The sequence below is a fragment of the Cryptomeria japonica genome, chromosome 2 (genome assembly GCF_030272615.1).
Source record: "Cryptomeria japonica chromosome 2, Sugi_1.0, whole genome shotgun sequence".
NCBI lineage: Eukaryota > Viridiplantae > Streptophyta > Pinopsida > Cupressales > Cupressaceae > Cryptomeria > Cryptomeria japonica.
Genome location: NC_081406.1, coordinates 165321296 through 165348618, shown reverse-complemented (window position 1 = coordinate 165348618; position 27323 = coordinate 165321296). Strand labels below are relative to the sequence as shown.

The 27323-nt window shown below is 33.0% G+C and overlaps 1 protein-coding gene across 6 annotated transcripts in view; it reads left to right on the top strand.

Annotated features, from left to right (window-relative positions):
- LOC131065977 (probable LRR receptor-like serine/threonine-protein kinase At1g53430) overlaps positions 1 to 26519 on the top strand; it is a 154448-nt gene extending 127929 nt beyond the window's left edge. For 5 of the 6 annotated variants that reach the window (XM_058000622.2, XM_058000621.2, XM_058000623.2 and 2 more), the window contains one exon: positions 23217 to 23511. In XM_058000622.2, the coding sequence (XP_057856605.2) occupies positions 23217 to 23377 (161 nt within the window). In that variant the 3' untranslated portion in view covers positions 23378 to 23511. Of the gene's footprint in view, positions 1 to 23216; positions 23581 to 23736; positions 23936 to 24230; positions 24411 to 24543; positions 24663 to 24754; positions 24966 to 25146; positions 25388 to 25488; positions 25640 to 25910 lie in introns of those variants that run through there. The other variant, XM_059216489.1, reaches the window with a different exon arrangement.
- The last annotated feature ends 804 nt before the right edge of the window (positions 26520 to 27323 follow it).

The window sequence follows — 27323 nt, the reverse complement described above, 5'->3', positions numbered from 1 at the left end:
GGGTAGTCTGGTCGGACTTAGTCTGATTGGACTACCCCCAGGCCATGTGGCACCTGTGTGGCACTGAAATGGCACCAAAAGTATGGTTGGAATGAGTTCAAGCGGACTCCCTCAATTCAAATTTGCCTTTAAATTTATTAAAAAAAATCAAATTTTTTCAAATTTTTTTAAAAAATAACAAATCTAAATTTCATTAATATTTCTACATTTGACTAGTTTACATCATTTCAAAATTCATTTTCAAAATATCACTTGCAGTTGAAGTTAAACAATTTTAGTTGTGTTGGTTGGTTCCTTTATAAAAGCGCGACATAGGTTTGTGCTTTTACCCATAAAGGGGCGCCCCATATAAATTCATAGGCCCATTTCAATGGCATCTTGTATTTAATTTACCTCTGATATATCAGAGACTAAACATTCTTTGGCCTCACTTCTGGTTAAAAAGAATCCATGATTTCTTGTGAATGTTTTCCCAAAAAAATTCTGGCATATCCCATTCTTTTCATTATATTTTAAAACTAACATTCTTTGGAGAACGTCCCTTTCCATTATCATCACAACTAGTAACTGCTGTAAATTCAAAAGTATTGTTATCTCCATCCTAACTCACTTTATCAAAAGAAAAATTAGCATATCACATTTATCAAATGATTCATCAAATAAATAATACAAATTATTTGTATCACATTATATATTACGTAGTGTAGTATTAGACCTTAGACATTGATTTCTTTTAGAAATGCTTCAAGTAATTTATTTAACAAATTTGTTTCTCTTTTGATTTTTATATTTCACCTTGCTGTAAACTATTTTTCATTCCCAATTCTTCATTTTTTAACTTTCTCCAATTCTTTTTGAAAATATGATTTTCACATATTAATTTTTAATTCTTTCTTCACTCTTTTACCAATCTTCCTCACTAGAATAAATAATTTCCTTGCATAATTAAATGTTAACCACAAAAGGAATGCTTATGTAATACTCGATGATAATTAAATTTATGAGCTTTTCATGTCTCTCTTTCCTTTATATCAAATTATTTTCTCTATCTTCAATATGTATCTCTTAGAATATATATCCTTCCACACGAATAGGATAGTTTCTAAATATATGGATAATGAATTTTTATGATTAACTCTCCTTTTCGAACAATGATAGCTCAAATTCACAATCCCTTTTATTTCAATAGAAATGGCTTCCTTTTTTCTTTAGATTATAATTTCATTTAGTGGTTTCAACCAATGATTTTAATTCTCTTCAATTTGAACAAAATAAATTTTTTGTTCTTTAAAAAGGTCTTATATTTTAATAATTTAGGGAGTTGCTAATATTCATGTATGCATTATCAAATAAACATTAATATCTATTTGGGTTTTTTAACTAAAAATTTGACTTTATTAAAAAGTTATGGTATTGTTTCTAAAGTTTGCATAGAAATTATGATTGATTTCTATTTTCAATATTCCTTTAAATTCTAAAAAAGGATTTTGAGAGATTTTTTAACTAAGGGAATGTCAATAAATCAATTAATAGTGATCCACTTTGAGATATATATGTCTACAAATATATCACGCCTTCCTTCTAACAATTACTCCTCATTTATTGTTACTATTTTCTTTATCATTCAATATGTGTTTCTTTGTTCACTCCATTTTCATTTAGGATTTTTGTTAATGCAATCAAGACCACACCATTCTTTAATGCCTCACAAAATGCCCCATTTCTTTTATCATTGTAATATTGGTTGCACAATTTTAAAAGTCCCATTGCTTTTATCATAGTAAGATTGGTTGCACCATTGTAAATATCTCATAGTTCATTATAAGTTCTATGATGACCAGGACAAGATTACTAGAAATAATTTGACTTTCAAAGAAGAATATAAGAGCATTATGATGTTAGGGTTAGATATTTTGAAATAATTTCTTTATTTTATCTATGAGTCAATGTGGGTAAGAACTATTTTGAGCAGAATTCATGAAGATGTCATGTTTTGAGATTAACCCCACAAAATTACAAGAGATGCCATCAGGGCTTTAACTAGTTTATACATGAATGGAGCAGTGCCAATTAAGAAGTTGGTAAAGAACAACACCGTTTCTACCCTAATTGGGTCAAGGTATGATGGAAGAGAGATTACCATTGAAGATATAAAGGGTTCGGGAGTTAAACGTGTAACTAAGTGTTTGGCCTACAAAGTTTATTTTTAGAGCTAGGAGGGTTCACCCACTGTGCTGACAATTTATGTAGCACATCAGATGGTTGTTGTCGATGAAAGGTTTGACATTTGTTATCTTTTGAGACAACAATTAGTGGAGAATTTAGAGAAAACAAAGAAAAATGACTTTTAATTCTTAAACATATGGATCTCTGATAATTTGTTTGGCATTCATGTTTCTGAATGAACTTTTGGGAAGGGATAATTATACTTGCTCAACAAGCCTTTCCCTATCACAAAATAAATCAAACAATAGATAAGAATTTTAGGAATGGATAACAAATCATGCAATACTACATTTTCTACATGGTTCAATAATTTTCAGGGTACTATACAAGAGAGAGAGATTTCCTTCGAATGTGTTCTAAAAATACAAAGAAACATTTACCTTTTTAGTAAGTAGAGATAACTATTACATTGAGGAAATAGAGCCCAGGACAACATGAATACCTATGTTATCATATGAAGTTTTACCAAGATAAAAAACTAAAATAGCTACTGCCATTCAATAGGTAAAGGATCCTAATGATCCCTAGTTTTGTACAATAGAGGAGATTGAAGAAAAAATGAGAAAAGAAAAGGTTGAGAAGGGACATGACAAGAGAATAAAGAAGTTATTATTGAAGACAGTTTCAAAGACTTTTGGTGTGACTCCTCTTGAGGGGTCATCAAGACAAGGACAAATAAGGACAAGGTTCATTTCCACCTCTCATTGTGTGATGTTGGGTTACTTAAAAACCCCTACTTGATCAGACGCTACTATGTAGATGGCATGTAGCATGAAACAAAAGGCTAAAAGGAAAGAAATTGATCTAAAGATGAAAGTAGAAAATGTTGAGTGGAAGAAGAAGAAGAACAAGAAGAAGAACAAGAAGAACAAGAACAAGAAGAATAAGAACAAGAAGAACAAGAACAAGAACAAGAAGAGGACACCGTGTCTCTTTCAAAGAAAAAGAAGACATCGACCTCTCTAGCATATAAGGAAACAAAGTCGAAGATACAGAAGAAGAGGAAGGAAATTAAAGATAATCTAAATTATGTGCCTTTGGAGTTGAACAATTTAGTTAATGCCATATTCCAAAATGATTCTTTAGAGTATATAGTAAGCTTGTATAAGGATGCCCCTCTAGTGGACAAAGAAATAATTGAGAAGGCAATCATTAGGTGATGAACTTAAAAATTATAAGAGGTTGGTTAGACAAACATAAGAGGTGGTTGTCGATATTGAATGGGAAGTAGTGAAGGCTTTGTCTTCTCCAAAAAATGATTCTTTAGAGTATATAGTAAGCTTGTATAAAGATGCCCCTCTAGTGGACAAAGAAATAATTGAGAAGGCAATCATTAGGTGACGATCTTAAAAATTATAAGAGGTTGGCTAGACAAACATAAGAGGTGGTTGTCGATATTGCATGGGAAGTAGTGAAGGCTTTGTCTTCTCTAAAGGAGAAGGAAAACATGGAAATTAGTATAGGAGAAACTAGCAGTGGCATGGCTATTTCAAGGGAGACTCAATAGTAGAAGAATAAAAGTTTTTTTTAGAAAATTGATAAGAAAGATGAAAAAAATAAAACTAAGAATGTTTCATTCAAGATAAGAGGGAAGAACAAGGTACTAGTCCAAAGATTGTTCCAAGTGAGAAAGTTGATGATGGATAATATGTAAATATCATAGCTATAGAGATTCTAGATGACAATGGTGAACAGAGGCTAGAGGAAAGAGTAGAGGAAAAAGAGGAGGGAGAAGAAAAGACTGAAGATAAACAAAAAAGGAGTTCAAACAAAAGAAAGAGGTATGTTGAGAAAAGATTCAAATTTATTTGGTAAATTAAAAAGAAAAGAATTTAGAAGTATATTGATGGGTGAATCTTCTAGTACATCTGGGGATTCTGGAATAGAACTCTTGTAGGTTCAAATGAAGTTTTAACTAATAAAAACTACATAGATGTTAGAAGTACTAGTGACTTGAAAAGGAGATTGGATTTGGAAAAACAGTCATTTCTTCACATGCTACACGGAAGGGTGATGTCCTACATAATAGAGCTAGAAAGAAGTACATTGTATCAAAAGTTGTGTGTACAAATTTGATTAAGGACACAATGAATTTTTTCAAAGAGAAACTTTTGGATGCAAAGTTAGATGAATCCTTCAGTGATGCAGAGAAATTGCGATCATAGTTAGGAAATCTGAATGGTTATGCTTCTAAACCAGAATGAACCATTTCGACAAATGTTGAGGAGAAGAGATTGAGGGATCTAGTGAACAAGTATGCAACTATACATTATTGGTTTCAAGATGATGTGTTGGCTTCTAAGAAAAGTGTAGATTCCGTAATTAGTATCTATAAATTTTGTCACCAGTAGTCTGAGCCTACAAAGAAGATATAGAGGCAAATAGGGATTTTTGAAGCAAAGATTTTGTGGATGATAAAGAATGTGGGATCTAAAAGACCATGAAGATGGAAAGAGAAGAATGGAAATAGAGAAGAAATACACAAAATTGAATCTACTTATAGAATAAAAATAACAAATCAAAAAAGATTTTTGTAGACTGAGAGACATAGTATACATGCATCTCACCAACATGATGAAAATCCTAAAAAACATAGAATTTATGCAAGTCAATTACTGTTCTGGTTAGTTGTTAAGAGGCAGAAGATCTCATTTTGTAGATGAAAAGTCAACTAAACCTGTTGATCTCTGTGGGAATTGATTGCAGCTGTGTGTGGAATCAATTAAAAGAAATTCATAAGGAAGTCATTTTCCTTACCTAGCACCGTGCTTAGGCATATTCTGGTAATGCAATTTTGATCATGTATATATGCAGTTGAGATAGTTTTAGTTTAAGTTTTGAGGAGATGCCATAGATAGGGGGAGGAATGTAGAATATTCAGTTTTGAATTATATAGGTACCCTTGTCCATTGATGTCAAAGGGAAAGAAATTTTAGAAACATAAAGGTTTAAATTGGTGCAAGTGTTACCATCAATAACAAAGGGGGAGTTTATTGTAAATAGGAGTTTTGGTTGTCATTGATGTCAAACTTGTTGGTTCGGAAGAGATACATTGCAATTTTATATGAGCAATTGAGATATGTTGGTGCAAAAGTCATGCCATTTTATGGAGTACATTTATGGATGTTTGTGGCAACATATTATAGTGTTTTATAATATTTTTAGAGCTCTTTTGACATTCTTTGTATAATAGTATGTTGTTTCGATCATATTTGACTGTTCTGGTAAACACTCTCTCATATTGCTTGATCTAATAAGTGGTTGCTTGATCTAATAAGTGGTGGATATCCATCATATGGTTATGCAGTTTTAGAGAAATATTTGTGGGTGTGAATTCTCATTATATCTCAATTTTTAGGAGTATAGGTGATCTATAGTTGAAGATAATTATGTTTGAGTTTTGGTTGATACAGTTGTAGAACAACAATGTGGAGGATAGCATTATATTATTTGGCCTACAGTTGGTAAAGTGTTGTAGATGGTTGGTTGAGGTTCATTGATGTACTATATTGCCTCCTTGATCAACTACAAGCCTTATCGTTATTTGGATTAAATTTTTACATGGAAGCTATTTTGGGAATATCTAAAAGGTGTGTTGAAATTGTGTGATCCATCACATGTCTCATTTCCCTTCTACACAAGTTCTTTGGAGACTATTTTGAGGCCAATGGTTTTGTATGAATGTGCTACATATTATTAGGCTAACCTATTAGATGCTATTAAGTTTGTTGTTGATATTTATAAGGTAGAATCATTATATTGATATACAATGATATGAATGTGGTACACAAGTCATTGTAATTTAGATTAGAGGTCTATATGTGTAGCTAAGTAGAGATGTAAACTATTTCACATGTTGCTTTCAAGGCAAAGGGAGAATGATTACAGATGATCTAGAAACAAATCTATATGACAAGACAAAACAATGTACTAGACTTGGAAAGGAAGTGAGTATGTTAAACAAGGAATTAAAGGATGCAAAAGAGAAATTTGACAAAGGACTAAAACACAAAGTTTGTAGTGAAGTGCTTGATGTAATGTTGAGTGCTCAGAAATAGAACAAAGATAAGGGTGGACTATGTTTTAATAAAGGTAAAAATTCTAAAGCTCCAAGAAAAGAAAATAAAGGAAAGGAAAAGGTCAAGGATGAATTGATGAACAATAATTATGATCAACATGGTTTCACTCAAGTCTGAAACAAGAAGAATGATAGGAGGACTTCTCCTGCTCAAATCGGGTACTCATTAACTTTTGATGGTAACTATTTTTCATACAATAATCTTGTACATAGAACTAATGAATACATAAATTAGATTACAACTCAATTGTTTAATGACCAATGTTATAACTATAATAAGTTTGGACATAAGGCAAATGAATGCAAAAGTTGGAATGGATATGGATATACCAACTTTGGTAGGAATGCTTCAACTTTCAATGGATATTATTATTCTTGTGACTTGTTTGGACACAAGGCTATTGTGTGTAGACCTAAATTGATAAATAATGGAAATATAAATGGAAATAGTTCACCACAAGGTTCAGTATCCTAGAAATGTAACAAATTTAGAAACATTGCCAAATTATACAGAGGAAATGGGAAGAATGGATTGGTGAAGACAATTGATGTCAAAATGGAAACAGAGAAGATGAAAAAGGTGTGGATAAATAAATACAATAAAAATATGGAGGAAAGGATTGAGGATGGATCCACACCTACTATTTGTGATAATTCATCTTTCAGAAACTAAAAAATTATGCATTGGTTGATGGGGACAACTGAATGGAGATCATGTGTGCCCCCTCGCAATTTTCTAGCAAGTTTCTTTTAGTGTGTTATAGGTTCGAAGTATATTTTCAGAGGAAACCAGATTGATTCATTGGTTCAAAGTGTTGTCTATGCAAAGTGACAAAATAGTATCAACTTTTGAGTCATAATGAAAAAGTGAATTTATGGCAACATAACCCTAGTTGGTTGATACAATGGATGAATAGGATGTTGGGTTCATTTTGTCCACTTGCAAACTTGCTATTCTATGTGCTCTATCTTGCTAAGAGTATTTCCTTTGTGATTAGTGCAATTGAAGTATATCTGAGAAAATCCTAGATCTAGTATAATTTGACAAATAGTATAAGATGACTACTTTGATTATTGTCAACCTTGAGCAAAAGCGACGACCTTTTCTCAGGTCCTATATGTATATGGCTATGATAACAGACAAAGAAGGTGCATTCTCACAATTGTTGAGATATTATGTTTACACCGAAGACATAAGGGCATATATATCCATGTCAACATGGAAGAGGTGAGTCATTATAAGTTCTATGACAATTGGGACACGATTACTGAAAATAATTTGATTTTCAGATAAGAGTAAGAACATTCTAATGTTAGGGTTATATATTTAGAAATAATTTCCCGACTTTACCTTTGAGACATCATGGGTAAGAATTATTTTAAGTCAAATTCATGGTGATGTTATGTATCTAGATAAACCCCATAAAATTACAAGAGAAGCCACTAGGGCTATAGCTGGTTTGTGCATGAATAGGATGGTTCCAATCAAAAAGTTGGTAAAGAACAACATTGTTTTTGCCTTAACTGGGTTAAGGTTTGATGGAAAAGAAATGACTATTGAAGATATAAAGGACCTGGGAGTCAAGTATGTGACAAGTGTTTCACCTAAAAAGTTTATTTTCAGAACTGGGAGGGTTCAGCCATTGTGACAACAATTTATGTAGCACATTAGATGGTGGTTTATGGTTAAAGGTTTTACATCCATAAGCTTCTAAGAAAAGAATTAATGGAGAATTTGGAGAAGACAAAGAAAATTAGTTATGCATTCAAATATGGGTCTCTATTAATTTGTCTAGAATTCATTTTTCTGAATAAACTTCTAGAAAGAAATCATTCTACTTGGGACAATCCTTCCCTTCTTGCAATACAAATCAACCAATACATGAAAGGTTTTGGAATAGATAACAAAGCATATAATACTACATTTTCTAGATGGTTCAATAATTTTAAGTACACTATGCAGGAGACAAAGAGAGAGATTTCCTCCAGATGTGGTCTACAAATACAAAGACAAATTTACCTCTTTAATAAGCAGAGATAAAGATTTTATTGAGGTACTAGAGGTGCATACAACATGGATACCTATGTTACCATATTAAGTTTTAGTAGAAGAAGTGGAAACCAAAATATCTACTATCATTAGGTTGGAAAAGGATCCTAATAAGCCCTACTTTGGTATAGTGGAAGAGATTGAAGCAAAAATGAGGAAAGAAAAGATTGAATAGGGACATAATAAGAGAATAAAGAGGTTATTCCAAATCATTTTTTTGAAGATAGTTTCGAAGAGTTTTGGTGTGACTCCTCTTAAGGGGTCATTAGTATAGGGATAGAGAAGGAAAATGTCTATATCTACTTCCCCTCCTATGATATTGGGTTCCTCTAGACCCAGTACTCGATTTGAGACTAGTGTACAAAAGACAAGTGGGAGGAAACAAAAGGCTACAAGGAAAGCAGATTATTCAAAGCTAGAAGTAGAATAGGTTGAGACTAGTATCTCTAATAAAGAATAATTTGTTATTCGGACTTGGTCAAAAAGGAGCAAGGTAAAGTAAGAAGAAGAAGAGGAAGAGGACATTGTTCCTCTTGCAAAAAAAATATACTCCAAATAATGTACCTTTGGAGTTGTATACTTTTATCAATGCAATTTATGAAAATGATTCTTTGGAGTATATGGTAAGTTTGTATAAGGATACCCTTCCAATGGACAAAGGGAAAATTGAAAACGTAAGCATCAAGTGATGCGACATCGCAAATTGTGAGTGGTCCAAATTGCACCTCATGTTTGTGCTCCTACTTTGGTGACCTATCTCCATCCCCTCTCTAGGTCAGATTTGATCCTATTCTCCAACTTTGATGTCATGAACAACATTTGGTGGGTCCCACCGTCAAGGTCCATCTCTTATTTCTCTTTGTATTGATCTTGTTTAATGGAGGACCAGGGTGTAGAGTGCCTTGGTCTAGACTTGGGTGCCCCAAAATGCCCCAGTCCCCTTTAAACATATCGCAATTTGAAATGGTGTGGGTTATCTACCTCTCCAATGGATTTTGGTCCTTGGGGAGACACATGACCATTGGAGGTCAGCCTAATTGATAATTTACCAAGGGAAACCTATATAAAGATGTCCAATGAATTTATTTTGACATCCATGAGCTACCTAAAGTATTTGTGCATCCATGAAGCATTCACCATAAATCTTCTTCAAAGATTCAAAGCTGTATATTCATCATTCAAGCATTTTGAAGCAAAGTTGCTTCAATCTTCATGTAGGTATGTTTGTGTGATTAGGGTGTTTCACTAACATGTGTTTATCATGCAATTACATTCAACATTTGTGACTACATTCAAATAGCATTGCATCATCATCAACAATTGTAGATCTGGGGTATATCTCCTTAATATTTATTTCAGTATTTACATCATTTCATTCAAGGTTAATTCCTAGACTAAGGTTTGACTTAGGCAAACCCCTATCCACAACATATTTCCCTCTCTTTCTATGTGCAAGAAATAGGTGCAGGAGTTGTAGTTGAGGATTCTGGTAGTGTCGATAGTGATGAATTGATTTATCTTTTTACAATGGAAAATTTGAGGGACTAGGGCAGATCTATGCTAATTGCTCTCGAAAAAGTAGGTCAAACTTCTAGGAATAGGTTTTGAATCTATTATTTTAATAAGATCTCATTCTGTGGCTTTGTGGGACATTTTTTAGTATTTCGTATTCATCAAGTTACCTAAAATATCTTTTATTTTGCCCTAATTTCATAACTACATTCCAAATTCAACTAAGAAAGAGGATAATTAATAATAACCAATTGAATCATCTCAGAATCTTAGCCCTTTCCCCATTAGAATTGAGTCTAGATCAATTAGGTTCCATCCTCTTTTAGTGTATGTTGTGTTAATTGGGTTATTTAGTGGATTTACTTAGTGAAACCCTAATTTCTAATTTTTCACAAAATTACATATTGGTGAACCCAACGTCTTTCATGCTAATTTCTGATTTGTGTTCTCACATTTAATTTTTATGCATTTTATCTGGTAAATTTGCACTCATAGATCATATTTTCAATTAAAGAAAAAATAGCAGTTAATTTTATAAAAAACATAATTTATTTTGTTAAATTTGACTTGTGGGTTGCGTAATTTTTCACATATATTTCTAGATATGATTTTAGGCACTCAGAATGGAGTTCTCTAAATATGATTTTTTTTTCGATTTCACATATGATATTACATTTCTTTTTAGTTACATTTATCACAATGATGTGTTGGATAATGGCTTTTTTACCTTTGCATTACTTCTTTTCATTCATCGTATTTTTTCATATTGCATTTTTACTATTTCAAAGATATTTCCTACTTGCAAAGATATGTTGTTTCATGATGACATTTTTAAGAACATGCATCACATGTTTAGATCACATAAAAGCTATTATAGACAATGATAATCCTAGACATGACATTGAGAAAGCTAACACTTGTACTTCTCATAGGGTATCTCGTGTGAATAAAGAAAGATTCAATGCTTCTATCAATGATATCTCTAATATATAGAAATCTTTGAAGATCAACATGGCACCATCTTCTTCTCATAGGCATATTCTAGTGCAAGGGGGACAAGATCAAAATAAGGGTTTATCAATCTCTTGAAATCTTTCTTATTCTCATAAAGCTTATCTTAATCATCAACATATTTGTAGAGAAGATTATGTTATGAATTTTATTCATAATCTATCTCCTCAAAAAACATTAAGCAAGATGAAGCCTGATATGATAAGGACCTTCCATCCAAACCTATCAAAGAGGATATGAATAATGGTGATAGAAAGTAGAATCTCCCTACAAAGGATATTCCTTCTTCATCTAATTCTCCCTTTGATCCTTCCATGTTCCCTTACACTACATTTTTAAAATAAATTCCTAATAATAATCTTTCTTCAAAATTAAATAGTTCTTATAGGAGTGGTTATCACATTATCTCGAAACAAGGCTATAATCTAGACAAGGAATCAAAGTCCCTATAAAGCCTCCTTCACAAGCTAGTACAAAAGGTCTAGGACATCATCATCATTCACATATAGATGATCTCCTTAGGATGTAAAATCTTAAGGATTATTTTTCAAGTCATAAACTCTATTGTCCATCTAAAGGTACTTCTTCCTCAAATAATAATTTTTGTGCATATCATCAAACCCCTGATCATCATGCCAATGATTGTAATAATTTTCAAAAGGAAATGCAAGGAATCATAGATAATGGAGCTATCCAAATAATAGAAAATAATCCATCTCCTTCTATGGCCACGCCTTGTCCTACATCTCAAGAGATGAAACCAACCCCTATTGAAAGTCAAGAAAAGTTAGCTATTAGAATATTTTGGAGATTGAAGTATGATAAAAATGTTGTATTTCCTCCCCTAAAATATACCTATAAGAATAATGAAGGTGATGATAATTATCCTTTTCATAATTTTTAATCTCATTCTCTTGGGAATTGTAAAGCCTTTAAAATATTTATTCAAGACCAATATATGATGGAGCTCACATAGCTCTTACAATCGATCTTGCACTTTTTTCTTGGTGAAGAGGTAGTGACTTAGCACTCTATCTACCCTATAATGTTTCTCCCCACCCTATGGTAATAGCTGTAAACTTCACTGGGGACCATTTGTCATGAGTGGTGATTCTTTTGCAATAGCAATCATCTTGGGCAACGCCATAGTTCTTCCTCATGTCCTTTCTTGGGGGGCAAGGATATTATATTCATATCTCCCTCCTTTTTGAAGATTACCTCTTCTTTTGAGTTGAATTTTTCATATCTTGATGTCTTTTCTTGAATTGAATTTTACTTCATGGGAGTACATTGTGTTCCTCGTTATCACCTTTTCCTTTACTAGAAGTGCTACATCTTATGTATAATCTCTCTTTTGAGTTTTTGTAATCATTCTCATTGTCTATATGCTTGGAGGGTATTTATTTCTCTTATTCCCTTCTATGGATTCACTTTTCCTTTGTCACTGGTGTTTGCTTATGATACAATGTCATTCCTTGTGTGAGCTTGTTTGTTTTCTCAAGGATTTTCTCTTATTTAAGAGGTGTGTATCCTTGACTACAACCCCTTATAGACTTAGTAATGTGTATCTATTATAAATAACTCACTCACTTTGGGTTAAAAGTACATCATCCTTCATCAAGAATCCCTTTTACTTAGTAATAGGGAAAAGGTATGCATTCTTGTTCTCCTCCCTTTCTTTTCATTGATGATATTATTTTTGTTCAAAAATATCCTCTTGGAGTTAGATTTATTTGAGCAAAGATATCATCTCCTCAAAGGATTCCCTTTACACTGGTTGCACGAAAGCTTTTTTTAACTATCTTGTCCTTTTTGTTAGAGTAGTGCCTCTTTAGCTTGGATTTACAAACATTGTTGCCTAAAAGGATATCGCCTTAGTATTGAAGATGTGTGTTGTTGTTTCTATCTTCCTTAAGACATCAACATAGGACTATGTTGGTCCATCTTAAAGGGTGGCATTACAAATCGCCCTCTTTGTACTATTTTTTCCATGTCGTATATGGGGTATTCAGATTTGAAACTAGACAAAACAAATTCTTATACAAGATGCTTCAAGACTAAAACTAGACAAAATATTTATGTCTTATATGAGGTGCACATACTTGAAACTAAACATTTTTTTATATATACGAGAAGTTCCTGAAATCAGACATATATTTGTCTCATATAGGGTACATATTCTCGAAACTAGATAAAATGAAGTCTTGTACAAGGGTGAACTCACAAAGCTGGTTCCCACTTTTTGGTACATCCTGATTTTTGTTGAAATCATACATTTTTTTAAAAGTATAATGATTTAAGATTTAAGAGGTCCCATTTGAAGTAATTAATTGAAGACAGTTAAATCAAAGGCTCTTAGATCAAAATTTCTTGGATAGAACCTCTCTACTTCTAAATCATACTTGCAATGGAGTCTCCTTTGCACCTATCAAATGCTGATAAAAAACCAATTTTACATTAGCTTTTGGGGGGTCAAATTAATTCATTTAAAAGTTTTTTTTAAAAAGTATTTATTCCTTATTTTAAGCTTTCCAAATAGTATAACTTTTTATATATTTAATTTCATTTATATATTTTTATTTTATTTCTTATGAATGTAGGTTTTTCACCAAACATGAACTTCTTTTTCAATGCATTGGGAAAAATAGTAAACTAATTCAAAAAAATTCTGAAAAATATCTATGCACTAGGTATTGGTGTTTTCTTTCTAACAAAAAAAAGAATATTGAATTTTGATATATATAGAACAAGTTATGTGTTCAAATGTACACCTATATCCAAATTATAATTAGTCGAACTTCAAAACTTAATAAAATAAAAAATATTCAACATATCACTATCAAACCAAGTGCATGCCCTGGGTATTGATGTTACAAACCAAAATTCAAAAGAATTAAGTTTTTATCATTTATATAAAAAAAATTATGCATTCCGGGATACACATCACTCTTAAAAAATGTTGTTTTCTATAAACAACTACTTTTTGAGGGAGATGGAAAAATCAATAAAATTTTATTCAAACAAATTTGCAAAAAATATATTTAGAATCTACAAACAAGATGATAAAAATCACTAGTTTATATCATCTTCAAATTCTTAACGGTTTAAAAGTTATAAGTGTTAGAAAGTGAAGGTTTTTTTCAAAATATTCATCTAAGTGTCAAAGTTGGTCAAAAAGTGGGAACCAATATTGTGAGTTCACCCACAAGATGTTCCCAAAACTAGACACATTTGAATATTTTATTTCATGTCTTATACAAGTTATTGCATGCTCAAAACCAGACAAAAAAAGTTTTATACGAGATGCTTAATTCCTAAAACCATACAATGGCATATGCAGTAGGATGAGTGGAACTAGAAAAATATGGCTAGACTATTCTGACTCTCCTTCCCAACATTAATCACCTAGCATGACACAACTTACTAGTCCATGGCATCCATGTTCTCTCTTTTTTCTCGTCCCTGTGAGCTCATAAGTTTTCTATTTCTGGATCATGGTTCATCATTTGATGCATCTTGTTGCTCTTTTTATGCGATTTCTTATATTATTTTGATAGAATTTTGAGAATGATATTAGTGGCTGAAACATTTTGATTATCGAGGTCTCTTCAACTAGCTGACTTGGAGCCTTTTATGTTGTGTGTCTTTTGTATTTGTGTCTTTTTTCTTTATTTATCTTTCATCTTTGTCTGCCTTTTGGTATTTGTCTTGTTGTGTGTCCTCACATAAGACTGTGTTAGTTTAGATCCTAACATTGGGGGCTTGGTTCCAGAAAATTAGTGATGTCTTATCTCCTTGTGGTTCCACTCGTAATTTCTCCTCTCTCTCATCTTTCTACTTTACCATAAGTATTTGTGTAGGCTCATACTCCCATTAAAGTGGGGGCTAAATGTAGTGTTGTAAATTGTAACTAATCCAATTTAGACCCCATGCTTGTTCTCCTACTTTAGTGTGTCCTATCTCTATCCCCTCCCTAGGTCCAATTTAATCCTATTCTCCAACTTTGTTGTCATGATCAATATTTGGTGAGTCCCATCTTGAAGGTCCCTCTCTTATTTATCTTTGTATTGGTCATGTTTTTTAGAGACCAAGATATGGAGAACCCTAGTTTAGATGAGGGAAAAACACCCTGGTCCCCCTTAAATAGGCCCCAATTTAAAATGGGTCAGGTTCTCTACATTTCCAATTGATTTCAATCTCTAGAGCTATATATGACCATTGGAGGTCACCCTAATTGGTAATTTACCTAGGGAACCCTATATAAAGACATCTTATCAATTAATTTGACATCCATGAAGCATTCACAATCAAGCATCTTCAAAGATTCAAGGATGCATATTTGTTGGCCATTTGGTGGAATTGATTATTTGTTGCATTGATGTTTTGTCCTTGATGCCAACATTAGTTGTCTGGATGATTTACCGACACCCTTTTCATCTCGGTAGGTTGAGTTGTTTCTAGTTGTTTTGGATCTAGAATGATCTAGTAGGCTCCGATATAATTTGGTTATCCAATTGTCTTGTTCATGATACTCATGCTCATATTCGGTCAGTTGGTTTTGGTCAGATGCTATCCTGCTCGCTTAGAAGCTTAGTTTCAGGTTCTGACGAGGGTTTCATCAGCAGAGATTTTGATGAAGATCCTTGATGAATTGCATAGGTGTAGCTTCTAATGGAGTTTTAGGATATTGTTGGTGATCATGTTCAAGAGTTGGTAGATAGAGATCATTGTTGTAGCAATATTATGATTTACACTACATAGCATGGACCTAATTCAAATTTCCAAACAATTACATCCACCAAAAATCTCGCCAAGATCAACCACAACATGTTACACCAACAACGAAAAACCCTCAGTGTCAATAACACAGAATATCCCACCAGACCCAAATAGGACCACCAAATATTCACGCTAGGAAATGGGAAGCCACCAAACAATTAGGACACAATCAATAACACCTTTAGCATGTTAAGAATCATTTCTAGAAGCCGCATCAAAACAACTTAACTATTTCATCAAATATCACCAACATAGACCAAGAACATCAATCAACAGTCTAGAACATAATCAATAGCTTCCAGAGCATTAAATTATGAACCAACGGAATACAACATACATATAATCATCCTGAATATCCTTCCAAAACCGAATCGAGTAATATGAACATACCAGAGCAAAATCTCTGATAACCTCTGCCAAAAACCATGGCCAACTAGAGTAGGTCAACAACAAATCGGAGTAGGGTTGACAACCAACCAGAGCAGTGTTGACATCAATGACAACACATAATCAATTCTTGCATATTGCCAACATATACACCTTAGGATACCATATGACCCCATAGGATCATATATTGTCCTAAGGGGTCATATGAGGTCCTACGAGGCCACATATGTGTTAGAACACATATGTGACCCCTTAGGACCTCATATCACCCCTTTTAATATCGTGGTAGGTACAAACCCCATATGATCCCATAGGATCATATAGTGTCATAAGGGGTCATATGGGGTCTTGAGGGGCCAAAAATGTGTTAGAACACATATGACCCCTTACGATATCATATCACCCCTTTTAAACTCCTAATAGATACAACATACCCCTTAGTATACCATATGACCCCATAGGATCATATAGTGTCCTAAGGGGTCATATGGGGTCCTAAGGGGCCACACATGAGTTAGAACACATGTGTGACCTCTTACGACCCCATATCACCCCTTTTAAAGTCCTTGTAGGTGCAACATACCACTTAGGACACCATATGACTTTACAAGGTCATATAGTTTCCTAGAGGTCATATGTGGTCCTAAGGGGATACACATGTGTTAGAACATTTGTCACCCCTTTTAAAGTCCTAGTAGACACAACATACCGCTTAGGAGACCATGTGACCCCATAGGGTGATATAGTATCCTAAGGGGTGATATGGGTTCCTAAGGGGCCACACATGTTAGAATAGACGTGTTACCCCTTTAGGACCCCATATCACCCCTTTTAATGTTTTAGTAGGTACAACATATCACTCAGGACACCATATGATGCCATAGGGTCATATAGTTTACTAAGGGGTCATATAAGGTCTTAATGAGCCACATATGTGTTAGAACATGTGTGACCCCTTAGAACCCTACATCACCCCTTTTAAAGTCCTAGTAGCTACAACATACCCCTTAGGACACCATATGACCCCATAGTGTCCTAAGGGGTCATATGGGGTCCTAGGATGCCATATGACCCCTTAGGATGGGTCATATGGTGTCCTAAGGGGTATGTTGTACCTACTAGGACTTTTAAAGGGGTGATATGGGATCCTAAGGAGCCACACATGTCCTAAGGGGCATGTTGTACCTACTAGGTCTTTAAAAGGGGTGTATGGGATCCTAATGGGGCCACACATACTAGGACTTTAAAAGGGGTGATATGGGATTCTAAGGGGCCACACAATAAAAGGAGTGATATGGGATTCATTTGTGGCCTCTTAGGTATCCCATATCACACCTTTTAAAGTCCTAGTAGGTACAATATACCCCTTAGGACACCATATGACCTTAGTGCCCTAAGGGGTCATATGGGGTCCTAAGGGGCCACACATGTGTGACCCCTTAGAACCCCATATCACCCCTCTTAAAGTCCTAGTAGGTACAACATACCCTCTAGTACATCCTACAATCTATTAAGACATGAACGACCCTTAATACACCCTAGGACATCTTTGGACCCCATTTAGCATCCTAGCATGTATAACATAAGACCCCATGTACGACACCATAGGATCCCATATGACATACAAATTAGACCTAATATGACATAATAGGTACTAATATGACGTAAAACCCCTTAACACCCCTTAAGATAACCTATTATGACTAATAACCCCTTAAAACCCCTTAAGATTGCCTATTATGACATAATTAGTCTTAATCTAACATAAAACCCCTTAAGACCCCATAATAAGTCCTAACATTGACTAAGATTAAATGGTAGGTAAAGAAAAGAGAAAATTTGGATATTTATTTAATCGAGAAAAAATAATTTAATATAACATGAAAAATGAAGGGTTGGGATAAAGACGTGAAAGTGTAAATTGTCGAGTAAGATTAAATGGGTAGGTAAAGCCAATAATAAAATATTAGATATTATTTAATTGAAAAAAACAATTTTAATTTAACATACTTGAAAAATAATTTAATATAATATCTACAAAAATCTTCACAAAACTTGGAAATCTTTGTCGCTTTATATCAAAAATGTCATTTTTATTTGCAAAAAAAATGATTTAATTCAAAAATCAATCATATTATTTCACACAACTTTATTTTTGATATTTTAAAACAAAAAAATATTCATTATTTATCTGGGGTTGAAGGGGTGTGGTCGTTCAAATGATTGGTCGCATTGGCCTTAAGGGTTCCAGTCGGAAGGGTTCTAACTGAAACCGATCTGGCTAGAACGTCCTAAGTGGCATCCTAACTGAAAGCCACATCACCAAATTTGTCATATTTATGTAACTTCTGACTTCTGCAACAATTGTCTACATGCAAACTCAATTTAAAAAGAACAAACAAAAAATACCCTTTTAGAGAGATTGAAAGCAAGAATCTACTCATATAATTTTTATGATGTTTTGATTAGATTTAATATATATTATCTCAAAAATACTACAAAATAGGTATTCTAATGTTCAGCAAGAGGTTGGTTTGAAAAAAAAAGAAAATATTGAATCACTCAAAAAAATTCAAAAAAAATATGGTTCACTAGAGGAGAGATTCTTCTCCATAATGGTATTTTTTTATTAACATAAAGTTAATAGACAAAATTTGGTGGGAGAAAAAAATTGTCAAATTCAAGTTTATTCGACTTTAAAATGTTATAACGAAGAAGATACACATCAATTTTTTTAATTTTTTTTTATGCACTGTATATGTATGTCATCTATTAGGTATATCCAAATTAGGAAAAAAAAGTTGATTCATATTTTGTTTTTTGGTGGGAACTAAACCCCCTGATTTTCAACATTTTTCAGCAATTAAAAATTTGACTTCAAATGTAACAAAACATATAAATTCTTGTCAATTTTTTTTAAAAAAATAATATACTTAAACTTAATCAAATTTTACACATTTCATCAGTTTACATCATCTTAAAAGTCAAGTTACAAATGCCAGTTTTATGGCGTCGAAATTGAATAGTTATTGTTGTGTTAACCTTTTCCTTTATAAAAGTGTGACACATGTTTGTACTTTTACCCTTAATTCAAATATTTTTTAAATCACAAAATCAATCAAACCCACAAAAATTTCATCAAATGGTTTGGAAATTAAAAAATTAATTAATAAACTTTATTTGAATGGTTTATAATAACTAAAACTATTGGTATTGATTAAAGGAATTATAAAATATATTTGTCGTGCATAAATATAGTCACTTATATATTTTACAAACACTTCATATTTAAAAATTACATTGTTCATAAAAATTTATCATGCATATACATAGCTTAAAGGTAAATTTTGTCAATCTTAAATTCTTGAAGACTCTCATATACATTTAAAATTTGAGTAATCCCGTTTGCCTCATACATAGTAGTAGAAGTGAGTTTCCTTAGGATCAATAACTACTGGTAGTATTTCAAATAGTATTTCAAATCTGGCATATACATACAAAGATGCCCAAACCTTTATTAATGTATATTTATAAACTACTTTATAGCTCTATCATGAATACTCCTCATAATATTAATTTCCAAATACTTAGATGACTACCTTTCCACTAACCCACATCCTTCATTATACCTTCATAAATTTCAACCCCACCTCTATACAAGTTGCCACTAGCTATAAGACACACCAAAATCTCATATCTCATAGATGATATTCAATGCAACACTTCATTAATTATTATATCCTCATTTAGACAATTACTAACCTAGGAAACATAAGAATTTAATATAAAATGATCAACATAAATTTACCTTTTCTTAAAAAGTAAAAATTACATAAAACTTCAATAAATTTGTGAACTAGAAACTTGATCACTATACAAATATAATTCTGAAATCCAAAACATTACAAAATTAAATGGTATAAATATTTAGCTCAACAATGAAGTCCATATGAATCCATTTGATCAGTTAGGTGGGTTTTCATCCACAAAATTGATGGGTAAAAGAGTTTTCATCTTTCGACTAGAGAATGAACCAAGTTCAATCTCTATAAACCAAGGTTTATAAAATGAAATGTTAAGAAGGAATGATCTTCTAAACAACTCTTTCTTTTATAGGCACTTATGGTGTGACTAAAATACTTTATATTTTATTCCACTTTCTCTCTTAGTAATAAAATAAAGCGACTTTTAAAAAGTAATCAAGAATCTCATCATGATACAATGAAGGATTCACATATTTAACAACAATTGAACAAACTAATGAGACATAAAGAAGAAGATCCATAATTATGGTAAGAAATTGAGGGACAACTTATGTAAATAAAGTAGAAGAGTTGCATTGTAGTCAAACAATACCAATAAGCGATCGAATTGCATATTAAATGTGAGAACAACTCAAAAAGAAAACCAACATTTATTGAAAAGAAAAAGTGACTTTTCAAACTCTTTTATTTTGATATTACTTTTAATCCATATTTTTAACCTTTGAATATTCTTTGAAAAAATATCCTTTTAAATCACCACTTTGTACATCATGCCTGGTATTATCACTTTTGACCATTTTTAAAAACACCTTGTGATGTTGGCCATCCATTAGAATATTTATTAATAAACATAAATTATTTTTAAATTTTCAGCCTAAAGTGACATTTTTTATTTCTTTATTTTCAAGCCCAACAATAGGTCACTTTTTTTTTTTTTTTTAATAATTACTTTTTAAAATAATTGAATATAAGTTGTTTTCTAATTTTTTATTTTACAACAACTTAAATATTTAATAATCATTTAATTATTTTTTATGCAACTGCAAAAGACAAGAAAAATAATAGAGTGGACCAAATATGAATTTGACCGAATATTCTTCAACTCTTAGAATATTGAACATTATGAAAATAGTTGCTTTCCAAAAATAGAAAATTTTCCAACCTTTCCTATTATGAGAGAGGTTGTTCATATCAAGAGCAATTTTGTGACCAAGAACATCTAGTATGCTTGGAACCCATTAAGCCTTGGCTCTAGTGGGCCAGCTCTAGCTTTTAAGATGGACTATCTTTTAATTAGTATAACCTTTGGTGGCCTCCTCTCATTCACACTCAAGGTCTTCCCCCTTGGCACACTTGCCTTGGGTTCATGCCTTGTAGTTCCATAAGAAGAACATCTGCATGCCTTAGGATTTGTTCTCTAGAGCTACTATGAATTTTCACACTTCGAAAGATTTGAGAGTTCAATTTGTCACATATGGCCAAATTGACAGACATTCAACAAGGTGATGTACGTTCCGCCTCAAAATCTGGTACACAAACTTGGCATTCACTCTGTCAAGCCTTGGTGGAAGGATTTATGGTGGCATCCTAGCATTGCCTTTTGAAATTATAAGCCACATCTTTGTTACTGTTGGATCTTGCTACACATTCATATGATCCCGACTCTCAACTTGTGGTGGCATTTGTAGTCACCTCTTTCTATTTGGCAACATCATTTCAAGTATGTCTTGTTGACAATTACTAAGATTGCCCTTTTCACTCGATGTAGTTAGTCCAAGGCCTGCTTCAGGGATCTCATCTCAGACATATGCAAGTACTACACTCTCATTGTCTCTTTCTTGGCCAACCAAAGACCTTCAAACACCACCTTTGGTTTTGTTGGTGTGCTCAACATTTGTGGAGTTGGAGCCATGACTTCTTTCACCCCTTCTGACCAAGACCTTTTGCTCTGCATTATTTTTTTTGTGGGGATTGGCCTCACTTTCCCTTTAATTATACCCAAATTTGGCATCCTTTCAAGGTGGAGATCCTCTCTTCTATAGGGAAAGATGGAAATGTTGATATTTTTGCTCACAAAATTACTGATACTTATGTTTTGTTGTTTACTAAAGCTACTATTTGTGTCAGTGTGTTGCTTCATATTCAAGTCTAGGTGAACAAAGAGCAATGCCCCCTATACTATGGCCAAGGTGGCCCCAGACAGTTCTACCTTCCACGGCTGCTCTTATCCCTATGGTCAATAGCACTATTGGAGTTTATCTTCTCAGTGTTCCTGTTCATCGAGATCCCAAGCCCATCGCCACCACTTTGGTGGCAGGGGTGGTTTGGCTCAATGGCACTTCGCTTCCCCTTGCATAGTGGTTTTGCCTTTGGGTTGCTAACATGTGGTGTAAGACTATCTACTGGTGATGGCAGTGGTTGGCCTTTAGCTCATGGTGGTGGTGGCTAGCCAAACTCTTCAAATTGGCTCCCTTGGTTGGATCTAGCTATTTTGCGAAAGAGGACTAAAGATAAAGAAGAGGGAGAGACAAACGTTGATGAGGGGTAGTTCCTTCTTGATGTCACCCCAAACTCCATTGATATATAGGGTAAACCGGATGACCAGGACCCTCCTCTACCTCCCACTAATGTTGCTCTCACCACTTAAGTGGCTTTTCTGTTATATTTGTTCGCTGACTTTCTGGGCTCTACTTGTGTGACTCTTAAGGGTGACCTTGTGTTCCTCTTAACATTTTCTTACGATGTGTACTATATTTTTAAATTAATAAATACTGACGTACATATTCATTAAAATAAAAATAAAAAACTTCTGTAAAAAATATTAAGAAAACTCAAAATGCCAAAACTACATTTAAAAACTACCAATAGCCTCATCTTGATTTCTTGAATTCATTGCGACCACCTAAATTACTTTTCAATAAAATTGGCATTCTCAATTTTTTTTTAAACTTTCCAATAATATTTAGAATGAACCTAGAAAAGAACATTAAATAATATAACTGACCATGAACTCTAGTACCGATGGTTAAAAATAGAGAGAGTAAAACTGATAATATGCCTTTTTAAAGCTAATATTGACAATACGCGGTCAGCCATTATTGCACATTACTTTCTCTGTTTTTCCAGTTATTCTAAGATATGAGATTCCTTAACTAATGAATGTGGATTTGCTGGAAACACTAAAATAATATTATCCTGGTAAATGAATTTTTACCTGCTTTGATTTTTGCTCCCAAGATGTTAGAGATTGTTGGACTCCACTTTATCAATTGATTTTTTTTTCTGTATTTCTTAAACACTAGTACCAAAAACCCATAAGCACAGAACTATTCGGTAGTAGAAAAGTTTGTTTCTTAGTACTGTCTTTTATTTGAACAATGATCTAACTGTATGTCCTTTTGCTTTGCAGACACCTCTCTGGACATTAATTGTGGAGGTAATCCATGGGGTACTTACGAGGGAGATACCAATCCATTAGGCCCTCCTCATACTTTTCAAGCTCAAATGGGAAACGGGCAGTCAGTAATACAGGACTTTTTATGGATGCTGAAGGCCATATATGGAAAGTGACAGGCAACAGCTCTGAATTTGCCAAAGGAATAAACACAGAATTGTATGGAACAGCACGTTGTTCTTCTAGCTCCTTGAGATACTATGCATTGTGTCTTCGAAATGGGCAATATAATGTACAACTCCACTTCGCTGAGATAGTAATATCCAACGGAATGATCTTTCCAAGTCTCGGAAGACGCGTTTTTGATGTTTATATTCAGGTATATATAGATCGATATACTCTTTTCTTATATGTTATCTAGTTTTTTCCCTAATCTTGTTAGTAACTATTTACTAGACAATAACATAAAACTGTTGACAGCATTTCATATCCTATTTTTTTATAGGTATATTATTTCACTTTTGAATTTACGTAGGGAAGAAGAAGATTGAAAGATTTTAACATCAAGGATGCTGCCGGAGGTTCATCATATAAGGCAGTAATCAGAAATTTCGCTGTAAATGTGACCGAGAACTATTTGGAGATCCACTTTTTTGGGGCTGGAAAGGGAACATTTGACATACCTCATAGAGGGACATATGGACCATTGGTATCAGCTATCAGAATCAGTGCAAGTAAGATTCCTTTACAAATGACCTTGTGTAATGAGTCTTTCTATTTAATGGTATAGCAAAGTTTCTTTATAACATTGTTCTCTATCCACTTTAGTGTTCGATGACATGAACTGATATCACGCCTGGAGAATCTTCTCTGTGTATCCTAAACAGTTCCCATAATCTTGGTTCAGTCAATTATTTTATTGATGCCTCTGATAAAAATATATTTTGGATATGCCCAACCTCTCAACTTTGTAGATGACATGAATTGTATATCTGATATGAAAATAATGATGTTTCTTTGTTTTGACAGACTCCAAAACCAACAACATTAGCATTAGCAATGGCAGAAATAAAAGCAACAAAATTATGATCATCGGCATAGTTTCTGGGGCTGTAATTGCTTTAGGCTTCACAGTGTGTTTATCATTCTTCTTTATTATAAGAAGAAATAGAACGAAGAGCCGATCCTCCAAAGCCAATGATGATAGAGGTAATGAGAAAAGTGTCCTGCTTGACATACACTGTCCATTTGTGCCACATTTCATACTTGAGTGTACTGACACATTTCATAATTTGATGTTGTCGAGTGCACTGACACATGTTTATCTAAATACTGTATACAGACTTCATAAATACGGACACAATTTCAAACACATTCAGTCTAGAGATGATTAAAAATGCCACAAGTGACTTCAACCCTAAGAATAAGATAGGAGAAGGCGGGTTTGGTACAGTTTTTAAGGTATATTAAATACACACTTTGAATACACTTCAGTTAATTCAGATGGGCCTGAGACTGAAATGCAATTTCTTTAATGTTTCCTTTCTTATCAGGGAATACTGCCGGATAGAAAAATGATTGCAGTCAAGCAGATGTTTCACAACTCAAGACAAGGCGTTCGGGAGTTTCTTAATGAACTGGGTACAATATCTGCAATGCACCATCCCAATCTTGTGGAATTGTATGGTTGTTGCATAGAAGGAAAACAGCTGTTCTTGGTCTATGAGTACATGGAGAACAACAGTTTAGCTCGTGGTTTGTTTGGTACATCCTAATAAATTCTCCTCCACTGATTAAATTTAATATAGATTACATTTTCAATCTTTCCTTGCTGATAAATGACTTTATTATGTAAGTGTCCATTCACAAAATAATTAATTTTCTTAAAATATGTAACTGGAAGGTCCAAAGTATCAATTGAAAGAGTTTGTACTTCAATTTATAGGTCCTCAAGAATTCAGACTCACTCTTGACTGGCCTCAACGGTACAATATTTGCCTTGGAGTTGCACGTGGCCTGGCATATTTGAATGACGGATCCAGACTGAAAATTATACATCGAGATATCAAGACAACAAACATCCTTCTAGATCGACATTTGAATCCAAAAATTTCAGACTTTGGATTGGCCAAGTTATTTGACGGCCAAGATAAAACTCACGTTAACACCAGAGTGGCAGGAACAATGTAAGATTCCAAATAAAGTGTAAACATTTAGTACCATTAACAAAGTTGTGCAAAGGAATTTGAAGTTTACACCCTCTAAATTGCTTTTAAATTTTTTCCAGAGGATACATGGCTCCGGAATATGCTTTGAAAGGTCATCTCACGGAGAAGGCAGACGTGTACAGTTTTGGAGTGGTAGTCCTTGAAGTTGTGAGTGGCAGAACTCACACAGAGAAGACAATGCAGGCAGAGATGATTTATCTGCTGGAATGGGTAACAACAAAAACCTTCTCTTTAACAACACAAATAGTCTGATATTAGTTGAATTTTTTTCGTGGAGTTAAAATAATCACACTAATAAAATGCCCCGTGTTTGCGAAATGTTTTGAAAAAATTGAATTTGTTGAATAAGTTCAGACTCACAACTCACAAAAGATTAAAATTAATATCATTCTCTTTTTAAGAACAATTGTTTGTCATAATTCAGAAAACAGAGACTTGCTTTCGGATAATTTATGATTTTTTTTTTGTGACTGCCTTACAGACTTGGAATTTGTATGAGAAGAAAATGTTGCTCGATTTGGTTGATGTGAATCTGAAAAACTCAAGCTACTCCGAGGAAGAAGTTTTAAGGGCAATTAATGTGGGACTGTTATGCACCCACGGATCTCCTATGGAAAGACCTTCAATGTCCACAGTTGTTGAAATGCTGGAAGGGAAAATAGAAGCTCATGTTTCACATTCTAGACCGTCACATCTGGGGAACTGGCAGCCCAATATATATAGACAAGAGAAACCATCGTCACGCAGAGAGAGCTTAAGCCTTGGAGAACCATCCAACGATAGTTCCTCTGCGTAAGAAAGCTCTGGTAATAAAAACCAAATTAAGGGAAGATAACAGAAATAAGTATCGTATATTACATAGTATCTTCTGATATATAGACAATCTTAGTCCCTGCTACCCTTGCTAAAAAAGATGGATGATAATGTTATGTTGATGATTGGATCACTTATAAAACATACACACTATATCTATTGAGCATTTCTTAAGAAAAACATACATATATATTAGCACATGTTAAAGAAATTTGTGTAATGACAGACTACGAGAAAGTAGAGATTTTGATTGTAAATGAATTAACTCCTTTGAAGACATTGTCATGTTTCAGTTTTTAGTTTTTATTTTCATAAATCAGGTGGTCGTAAAGTAATTCTTATAGATTTGTATTAATTAGATATATAAAGGAGCTTCAAATCTTAGTGTAGAAGATTTAAACTCAGTTTCATTTAGGTGCATGCAACGTGTACTTGTAATAAAACTAAATGTCCTTCGACTAGCATGAATCTTAAACCTCAGCAATGCGACTTAAGTGTAATATAAATGAGAAAAATTAATGGTATTTTATTCTACTGGAAAAAAATTACTCTAACCCAATTATATTAACTGGTTAATATTATGTTTGTATGCAATTTGTGTATATTAAATGTATATATAACCCAAATAAAATTGTTGCATTTTCTTAATTAGATAATGAGTTTGTAATTTTAATTTTTGAAATCTATGTAATTATTCAATAATTCTGATGTTATTTTACATTATTTTAATTCTTATTGTATAGTTAATACAATTAATTAATTTTTATAAAATAAAAAATATATATACTAAAGGAAATGTATGAAAGTGCACAGTTAAATTGTTAAGTTAATTATTTTAAAGATTAAAATATATATTTTATCTTATTATTCTTTTGTTGTATATTATTTTTTACAACCATAAATATAGTATTTTATTTTTCAACAAGTCTTGTTTTGCAGTTGTTTTGCTTCTAAAGACATTATCTAAAGTATCTTTCATGAAGTAGGTATGTGAGTTGGTAGCATAATAGTAGTTGGTTAAATATTCAGTTGCACATAGAAAGGCCAACGTCCTAAGTAATCTCTTGCCTAAATTTAGATT